General features: G+C 36.7%; 1 protein-coding gene across 3 annotated transcripts in view; it reads left to right on the forward strand.

Moving 5' to 3' along the window:
- TUSC3 (tumor suppressor candidate 3) overlaps positions 1-2659 on the forward strand; it is a 105205-nt gene extending 102546 nt beyond the window's left edge. For 2 of the 3 annotated variants that reach the window (XM_083861249.1, XM_083861251.1), the window contains one exon: positions 2362-2658. In XM_083861249.1, the coding sequence (XP_083717375.1) occupies positions 2362-2377 (16 nt within the window). In that variant the 3' untranslated portion in view covers positions 2378-2658. Of the gene's footprint in view, positions 1-2361 lie in introns of all 3 variants that reach the window. The other variant, XM_083861250.1, reaches the window with a different exon arrangement.
- Positions 2660-10322: the final 7663 nt, after the last annotated feature.

Raw genomic sequence — 10322 nt, forward strand, 5'->3', positions numbered from 1 at the left:
CCAGAATTCATAATTTGATCTATAGTGCACAGCCAAATTGGCCACTTTCTTTAAAACAGCAGAAATCAGGATTCTTTTAAAAGACAGGAAAATAATAATGCACGATTGTCAAAACAAAGCCCTTACATTTAGTATTTTCTATACTACTACTGTTAATGTGGTTAAACAGTATGTTGTTCAGGAAAGAAGCTGTGGAAATGGAAGGCAACACAGTACAGTCTTCCTCTGTTCATCTAAACCATCTAACAGCATGCTGAATTCATGAAAATTCACAAACCTTCATATTCTTCTCCATGGGAAGTGTCAACATCAGTGCTGGTTTCTAATCCCTAAAAAAAATGGGAGATATGAATTCTAGATGTCTGGACCTGTAGCAGGTCTCTTAGGAAGGATGTGTTTCTCAACTGTGGCAAACAGTTTGGATGCTCTTCTCCCAGTAGGACCATCCTTCTGTGATTATCACCATTAAACATGCTTCTTTTTGCTTGTATGCCTTCCCTGTAAGTCTTACAGTTTGCCATTTACTTTTACCTATTTCTATCCATTCCTATCTAGTTTATATCTGGAGGGGTACAGTTTATCCAGGCTTTCCTGTTCTGCTTCACCCTGTTTTGCAAAAGGGAACACGTTTTCTTTTGTCTGGCTGCAGATCTATCCCAACAGATGTCCAGTTTGTTACTCTTGATTTTTTAGAAACTGCTCTCTGCCCCATTTCCTTCTTTGTGGCTACTCTATGTTTTTTTCATGGCATTATGGCTTTTTTGTAGTTTTCCATAGAGTCAAAGAATGGTTGGGGTTGAAGTGACTCCTGAGATTAATCATTCTTTTAAAGTAGATTCACTTTAGAGCAGGTTGAACAAGATCACTTCCAGGCAGGTTTTTTGGCAGAAGGAGCCTCCACAACCTTTCTGGATAGCCTGTTACACCGCTCTCTCACCCTTGAAATAAGAAAGTTTGTCCTCATATTCAGATGGAACCTGAATTTCATCTTTCTGCCCTAGGGTTTTTCTTTCTTTGCTTAATTTTTTTTCTCTACACTTGTTTTAAAACTTTCAGTGTTTCTTTTATCTGTATTCTATATCATGTCTCTTAGCTGCTAAAGATGCTGTTCCCTTATAGACAGAAAGTAAGGATAAATAGCTGTGGTAGTAGCATGGTGATCCAACTGCTGTATTTATATTTCCTTGCTGTTATATCAAGTGTTTTACACCTCTTAAGCCTATCTATGCTACCTCTCTGATTATTGAAATTTTCAGCCCTTCCCACTCTTCTCTCCAAACTTTTTCACTACTATTACTTCTCTCTCTTCTCTCAGATCCTTTCCTATACATGGTCATACACTGTTCTAGACCTGGGTTATGTTTTTGGTCATATGTGCTCAGTATTCTCTTACTTCCCCCTTCAGCCCTCTACAATTCATCTCTTCATGAAGTTGTTCTTGCTATCTTTTCCCTACTGTTAATCCCTTCACCCTCCAGCACCCAGCCAGTTGCCATCTGTTTTGCCTTGGTTTGTATGTCTTGCCTAACGAGCTTGTCAGCTTTTTGCAGCAGTGAACATCTTTATACTGTTACAGTCTTTTAAGCTTGTGGCACTTGTATTTATGTTTTGTAATGATTAATTAATTAATGCCATGAATGGAAAAACTGGTGAAATTACTACAACATGTATGCTAGTGCACACTGCATATCTAGAAGTTGAAAGACCTACCAGGCAAAGCTTAGAGGCAGTGGTCCTTGTTTATGCATTTGCACAGCCCATAGTCACACACAAGTCTCTCTCTGTTCCCATTTCCCAGTCTGTGGGAGTTGATAAAATACTTAGAAAGGTGTGGCACACAATACAGAGCTACATTTTAGAAAACAAGTTTTCCTTCCAGGTGTAAAGAAACAGCAATATCATTAGAAACTTCTTAACTTATTAAAATACTAAAAATTTAAGAGTCTGCAAGCCTGCAGAGCTTTGCTAATCGCTCTATACTCTCCCAGTTCTGAGGCCACTTCAGCAGTAAAAGAAGATGGTTTTAAATAAACCTGAAGCATCCCCTGGGAGAGATTTCTCACTTCAAGTAGTATCAGCAGATGCAAAACTTGATTAAAGAGAACAGATGTTTGAAGAGTGTTTTGCGTTTTAATTTTTTTAAATAGGCAAATTTAAGTTTCAATCACTTATGTTTTATTTGATAACTTTCATGCTTGCTTAGTAATCACTAAATGGAATATAAAAAGATTGTTGCACAAATGTCAAATGACTTTTCAAATAAATGTTTTTAAGTCCTTGTTTATTATTCTTTTCAAATAATTTTGGTTCTATGTTTTATATGCATTATTCAGCATTTAATCATGTTTTCTTTCTTTTCAGCTTCTTAATTAAATGAATTCAAGCGGGATTCATTTAGAGCTGCTTACCATGAAGATAAACTATAACTGCTATTTTCAGCCCACCAATGTTACATGTATTCAAGAATCTTTTGTTGGTTCATCTGTTTTTGTGATAACTTATATGGTATGGTGATAGAGAAATGAATGGAGTTTTATGCAATGAATGTGTAATTTATAGAAACATATAGTAAATATGGGAAGTCCTAAAATGTTATGAATATAGTGTGCTCAAGAATTAAAATAAATTTCTGTATAATGGGCTTCTGTTGAAGTCTTCCTTATTAACTGTACTACATGGATCCAAAGGGTGTTTCCAAGATTTTGCATTTGAAGTTTGTTTTGAGATGTCTTTTTGAACTGAAAAAAATAACATCAGCTCTTTAGCTACTATTAAGAGATATACCCTGGTGGAAACTATCATTTAACGACTACACCTTACCCTCACTTTGCTTTGTAACAGAGGTTTTGTATAGTCTCTGATCACCTCTGACATGCTAATCCATTAACATAAAATTATATTCTACACATTTTCATCCTGGTGTTCTTTTCCTGACTCAGCAGTGTGTAGAATACATACATTACAAGATCATCTCCCTCTTATGCCAAAGAATGCAATTCATTATGGAATTCATTGTAGAATCTTGAAGGCGAGAAGGCTTACTTCAGTCAGAACTCAGATCCTTTTAAGCTGAGTCTGTGGTGACAAAACAGGGTGGGGGGCAACAATATTTCATAACCCAAAACATCCTTATTTTCTGAAGTAGTAACAGGAAGGTATTGTCCTGAATGATACCTGTAACACAGTAGAGGTGAGTCTATTGGAACTAGAGTTACAGCAGTTGCCAATTTTATGTGTCCACTAAGCTTTGTAAAAAGCTTATATAGGAATTAGTAATGCCATTTAAAGATGTCATTTTTTAATTTTTCACATCTCATACTATGTGAATTACTCATAAATCCTTGTAATACACCTACATAGTATATTCACAATGGCTCAGGAAACAAGAATCATCACAAGATACTCTACCTCAGTCCTATTTTTTTTCCTCCCTACTGGTAGTTTTCCAACTGGTACTTCTCCAAGTACCAATGTCGGTAGCATTAGGAATTTCTTCATTCATAATATCAAATTGCCTCTGTTTATGAGAATAAGATTGACTGGACTTCACAAAACTCACTTCATCTAATGCTTTTACCTATTCCTTCACCAGAAATACTGGTATGTTAAGAACTAGGAAACATTTTTTGGACAAAAAAGAAAGAGGAAAGACAGCTTATATCTTACACAAAAACAGAGCAAGACCTACTAATTACCCTAGTGAAAACACTAGAAGGTTGTAGGGCAGTATTTAAATAGAAGCTGAGTAAAAACTGAAGCTCAGACTGATGTGGACTTTGAAGGGGGTTGCAGCCTTTTCAGAGGTGCTTCAGCTGTTATTCAGGAAGGCAGATCATCTTGCCCATGATTCCGGTTGACTGGCTCGTGTCCATGCAAGGAAGCCAGGACAGAATTTGCAGGAGCTTTTTGTCAGTGCTAGAAGCTTCAGAAAGGGATCAAAAAATTAGATTGTATGGTATTGAACAACAGCCTTGGTATAACAAGCATTCAAAGCCCTGTTATAAATAAATCAGTAGGACAGTTATCACGCTAATGACTTAAGGATGGCACAGCTGGATATGCAGGTGACAAAGTGGGGGCGTATGGCAAAGATTACATAGAGTGCAACAGCATGGACATCTAATAGGAAAAACAAGCAGCAGAGCAGTAGGTCTCCATGGTTGGAAGTTGTTTTCTGAAAAAAGAATTCAAACTGTGCTACTTGATCAAGATGACAACAGTGACTGGAAAGTGAAAGAAAAACTGCAAGTTTCAGACAGGAAGTAATAGTAAGAGATCTCAAGACCTCATGGAAGTGAGACTAAATATTTCAGCTTGTGATGAGGTAAAGCATTCCAGTGACACATGACTACCTTATGGAACATGACTGCCTAATAGATCTCAAATAGTATCCAAATCAAAAGAAGCAGCTTGAGTAGTGCATGGATGCTAACATAATATATGAGGTATTCATGGGATAGCTACTCTGTAACAGCAGCCACAGTACAGTAGGGTAAATGTTGCAAGACAGGACAATCAAAGTGAAACTTGCAGTAAGTTGGAATATATTAGAAATAAAGGCAGCTAATAATGCAAACAAACCTATCCTCCTCTCCCCCCCAAACAACAACAAACAATAGACAAAAAGAAGACACCTACAAACAGCCTGGTGGCTGTTTAATACTTCATTAGAAGCACAGATAAAATATGTGCCACAATTCAAAAAGAAATAAAAACACAGCAGCACACAGGCCCAGCATAAAACAAGTTAAAAAAAAATCATCTGAAAATGATGTTCATCATGGTAGCACAGACTTCTTAAAATGCACCCAAAGCACGGACTAGTCAGAGTTGCTGACAAAGGTATAAGAAGGGGCACTCATTTATAGACTGTGACAGAGAAGCCAAATTCTCTGCAGCAGCTAGGCTGGAAAATTTAGGTCAGTGTGGTCTGGCATGTTCTGTGTAATTGTTTTAAATAGATTAGCTAGGTGCTGGTTAGATCTTGGGACCAAATGGCATTTATTAAAGAATCACATGTGAAGTCGCAGAATCGCTGAGCAAGGTGCCTTCACCTATCATTAAAGATTGCCTCTGTGTCAGAGGACTGACAGATTGCCAACACAGCTGTCACCTATAAAAAGGAGAGTCTAAAGGGAAAGCTAACCTACAGACCAGTGAACAATTTCCAGTCCTGATGGGATGGTTGAGTTAGCAATAAAGAGTAAGCTTACTGAGAGCAGGGATAAACATGGTTATCTGAAAAAGGTGTAGGACTTGGATAAAGGAGAATTTAAGTTCACAAAGCTTGTAGATGGCTAAAATAGTGTCTGAAAAGCACAAGGATAAAAATCCCTTGGTAAGGATTTATTGAAGAACCTAATATGGAATTGGAGGAGATGTCCTTCTCATGACTTGAAAACCAATTTAAAGTTACCAAGAGAAGGATAGGGCTTAATGGTCACTTTTTATGGCAGTAAAGTCAGAAATACAACTTTCGTGAAAACTGATGCTGAGACCACTTGAATTTTCCACATTTTCACCAGTTATGTGTAGAAAATGCATGTGCAGTGCAACCTGTGTTACAGATGAGCTCACAGTACTGTGCTGATAGGGGGAAAAGTCCACTAAAACTTTGATGCGTAAGACTGGGCTGTTTTGCTGGATAAAAACTTGGGGATACATGTAGAGAAAAAAAATAATACATTGTTCAGCTAATACTCAGGAAAAAGACATAGTCATAACTGAACATATTTTAGCAGAGTTGTCAGTGTGCCCTAAAAGCCAAAGAGACAATATTTGGTGTCACCAGTAGAGGGGTTTTGGTAACAAGAGGGGACAACACTACCATAATACAAAATCTCTGTGGATTCCTATTGAGTTCTGTATGTAGATCTGATCTATACATCCAAAGACTGAGCAGTCCAAGATTCAGGTGGAGATAAGCAAGCAGTGTCTCTTAAAAAAACCCTCAAATTCTAAATAAACAAGAGTATGCTACTAAAAATCTTAGAGGCATTTTTCACTAGTTTACATTTACAGCAGTGGACATCTAAAAACTTTTAACAAAAGAAATGCCTATTTGAGTATCAAAGCATAGTAGAGTCATAGAAGCAAAACAGTTGCAAAGAAAATTAAAAACAAACAAACAAACCAAAACCACCAAACAACAAAAAAAAGCCAGCTCTGTTCTTTTTTGAATTAAATTTTAACTACAGATACTCTTCAGAAAAGCCAAATAGATCTCTCTTTACAGTGATGTTAAGTGACATTAACAAGGTTCAGTGTCCTGTTAAGGACCTAGAAGTGACCTCCACATGATTGCAGGTTTCTCATTAGGTCAAGTCACACACAAATTCAGAACCTCATTGTTAAATTATTTAAGATGTCCATTGAGCAATTTAGAAACTCTGAGTTATTCTTCCAATTCCTTGTAATATATGAGAAATTCAGTATGATTTTGCTCTCTCTGGTAGTACTGAATACTATATTCAAGAGAAAAATGTAATATAGGTGTATTCTCTAGTGTGAGCTAAAGATTTTATACTCTTGTTGAGGCTTTGAAGAGTTTTTTTACTCCCCTGTATTTCTGTCCTAGAGGATTTTGACCTCCATGTCTTTCATTTCCAGATGTGCACACACATACAAGAGAATGCCTCCTTAGGAGTTTTTAATGAAAAGGCTTCCTGTTAGAACATCTCAAATCCAAGGGCAGACATTCTCCTATGCTCAGTCTGTGTATGAACAGGAACACAGTTTTTCTCTGAAGTGTGGGTGCATGCTACATACACTAAGAGTTATGCAAGTTCAGAGCTTGTTGTCTGTCATGTAGCAGACTGAACCTCATCATCCATAAAGATAGGTCAAGCAACTCAAGTCTGAGTTTCTTTGACATTGTCATATGGAGACAGAGGAACAGACCCTTATAGAATTGGTTTTAATTTTATGTTACCTATGCTAAAATTTTTAATTCCCTGTCTTCCATTTACCCCAGTTAGCTATGTTACTATGCAAGAGATAGGTGACATGAGTAAGCAACCCCAAATTGCTTTATTTTTTGCAAAATCATAAATGTATGATGCCCAAAGAAGCATGCTGTATTTTCAAGGGATATTTTTACTGTGTGTTAACACAGGTCTGTATAGTTGGAGATTAGTAACTTTAATAGCATTAGGCAGTGCTGGTCCCTCTAGAAGAACTTGAATGAAATAGGGAATATTCTTATGGTTTGTATTTAGCCTTTCTGCCTTGCATTTTAAAAATATATCACGAGTATACAGAGTAAGGAAGAAGCCTTAGAAGTTCCAAAGTTGGAAAGTTTTGTTTTATCATCTAATAGTTACATTTTTGCTCCAGGAGTCTTACTCTAGAGAGAAAAGAAGCCTCAAGGTAAGTCATTACCAAGCAACGCTTCAGGCAAAAACAGTGCAAAATAAGAGTTTATCTAGGCTGTAAAGCACACACTACCATAAGTATTTGTTTCCCCTCCAGTAGCACATTCTTTGGTTTTAAGAATGGAGAACAGGAAGCTTTACATTGTATTTAAAAAAGCTGATAGAGCCCTGTTCAGTTTTGTTTTGTAATAGTATATATTTTCATTAGCAATGGAGTCATTTAGTCATTTAACATTCTACTAAATGACTCCATTGCTAATGAAGTTTTTTTTAATGTATTTATCTAATTATTTAAATAAATAAATTCATTTGTCTGAAAATATTTTCATTGGTCAAGGCTAGTAGAAGTTACTGTTAGAATTAGAAGAAGGTTGGGACCAGTTTTTGCCCTTAAGAGGGCTATCTACCACCAGCTCATCTAATAAATCACCTCAGTTCTGAGTTTGGATGTAGCTATCTATCTGTGCCAATAAAAAGTCTTCCCTAGTCAAGGCATTTGAATCTAGGAATAATCATACCTGGTGCTGAACAGCTTTTAGCCCTTTCTATTCTATAATTTCTCACTTTCCTCAGCTATGTTTAACCAATTCTTTCCCCACCTTGGATGGAGCCATGGCAGGTTGATGGCCTAACTATGATGGCATTTAAAATCCTCATCAGATAATTGCTGTTCAGATGCCCTGTTTTTGCCAGGCTTTTGAATCTCTGTCCCACCACTTTTGAGCAAGAGCCACAGAGCTCGACTGGATTGTTCCATGACTTCTCAGAGAATTCATTAACCCAGAGGTTAATGAGCCAGCCCCAGGCCAAAGCTCCCTGCACATATCCCATGACTGCCTGACCCAAGCAACGTTTTTTCCTTATCAGCTTCTCTGCTACTCTCCTTCTAAGGTGGTACTCTCAGAAGAGGGCTGGGCTGGCTCAATCCCCCTGCACTTTGAAGCAGAATGATCTTTCCTTACCACAGCTTGCATATTATAAAATACCAAGAGGAAACAAAGCTAAAAATCAGCCTCTGCTCTACAGAGTCACAAGAGTCCAGAGACTTTCCTGCAGTTAGCAGTCCATTGGTTTCTGGAGGACAGGTTTAAAGCACAATGGAATAATAGATACAGCTTGGCAAGAATAAAAGTTTGCAAACAGTTTTTTTTTCATGCAAATACTGCATTTACTTGCACCTAAGATGTTCCATTAACATATAATGTGACAAAAACTTGAATACAGAGAATATATAGAAAGAGCAGAGTAAGCATTTCTCCAGTACTTCTCATTTAGGGAGAGCAGGATATAGTCACAGTTCATTGCTTTATAATGCTGCCTCTGTCCTGAAGCCATTGTAGGTTCATTTCAAACTTACCCTCACAGCTCAGTTATTTAGGAATTTTTATAAGTTCTGGGAATTTTAATAAGCATTTTAAATGCCTCAAGACATTACTGACAGTAATAGTACAACTTCACCCTATATCCCTTCTGTAATCACATATATCAAAACCTTTAGCCTAGCTCTCTTGCTATCTTACCAGAATTTCCTAAAATAAAATATTTTTTTAAAAAGTGTCTAAACCACAGGCACACACATTACAGAAAATCTGAAGACTTTTAGTCTTCAAATCTGATGAATTTTAGTTCATTAGTTCACTGAATCAAAACAGTGAAAGTATTCATGCCAGTGCATTATGACAGTGCACGAAGCCACTGTAATATATAATTAAGGCAGATAGATAACACTGAAGAATCTAGCCACCACAGATCTAGAAACAAGGGTTTTCCATGTTTTAAACTTGCCAGGTTTTAAAATTACCAGGTGAGGCAATTCTTAAGAGTCAAGAAAATTAGTCTTAAATGGCTACATAGCTAAATATCAAAATATGATCATAAGATCCTAAGACCTCTGTCCCCACAGAGACTCCTGCTAGGAGGAATCTGAATATAATATACCTACAAATAACCTACACCTTTTTTCCTATATATTCAGGGACATTTTGAATGTCTCTAGAAATTCTGCTCATTATAAAGTTTAGTTTCATGAAAAACTAAAAAAAAGAAAAAATAACAAAAAAAAACCATTTTGATCACTAAGAGCTCTTCAAAAGAGGTCATAGTATTACAAGGCATAGCGCAATAAGGCACAGGGTCCACTATCCCCTATTAAACCTGTCTTTCTTTAAAGTTCCCTAATTTAATGATCTTTCTTTCAGCCTTCCTTTCTTGCCAAATCTTAGGTATATTAAACAGTGCTCCAAATTTACTGCTCCTTCAAGAGACTCTTGCTAGTAACACACAAGTACCATCACTTTTCTTTCTGAAGTGGCTTGGTACTTTCAAATGTCATTCACACTAAGGGATACCTTAAGAAGTGCATTAAGAGACTTTGTTTTCACTTGGTTGTGCTTTCTGGGTCACACTTCCTTTAAACACCTCTTCTGTCTGATTCATTTCAGGAAAACATTAACATTTAATGTCATTACAGGCTTAAGTAGATATTTATCATCCTCCTGAGAGAAGGAATTTCCTTTTTGCAGGCTGTAATTTCTGTGACACTAATATAAATCAGCACTGAAAGGTGCTCTAGTGTGTCATGTATTAATAAAGACAAAAAACTAGGCAAGATAATAGAGATAAATGAAGATGTATAACAAAATGGCTTGAAACAGACTAGCTTTCAGCACAATTTTCAGGTGGGGCAAGTACTCCCAGGAATACCAGAAGTCTAAAAGCAAGAGTACTGCTCAATATTTAGATTTATAGTATTCTTATGTCAGTGGATTTATAGGTAAATTACAGGTACAAAATGTACTCTTAATACACACCAGCTTTCAATTATCACATGCTATCCGCAATTAAATAAAAAGTGTATCTATGCAAGCTTTCCTGGAGTCTACTTGCCATACTTCCCAAGACAGTGTTTGCATTATGAAGAAATAATGGAATTCATTCATAATGGAATAG

The sequence above is a fragment of the Zosterops lateralis genome (genome assembly GCF_965231275.1).
Source record: "Zosterops lateralis genome assembly, chromosome: 5".
NCBI classification, from domain to species: domain Eukaryota; kingdom Metazoa; phylum Chordata; class Aves; order Passeriformes; family Zosteropidae; genus Zosterops; species Zosterops lateralis.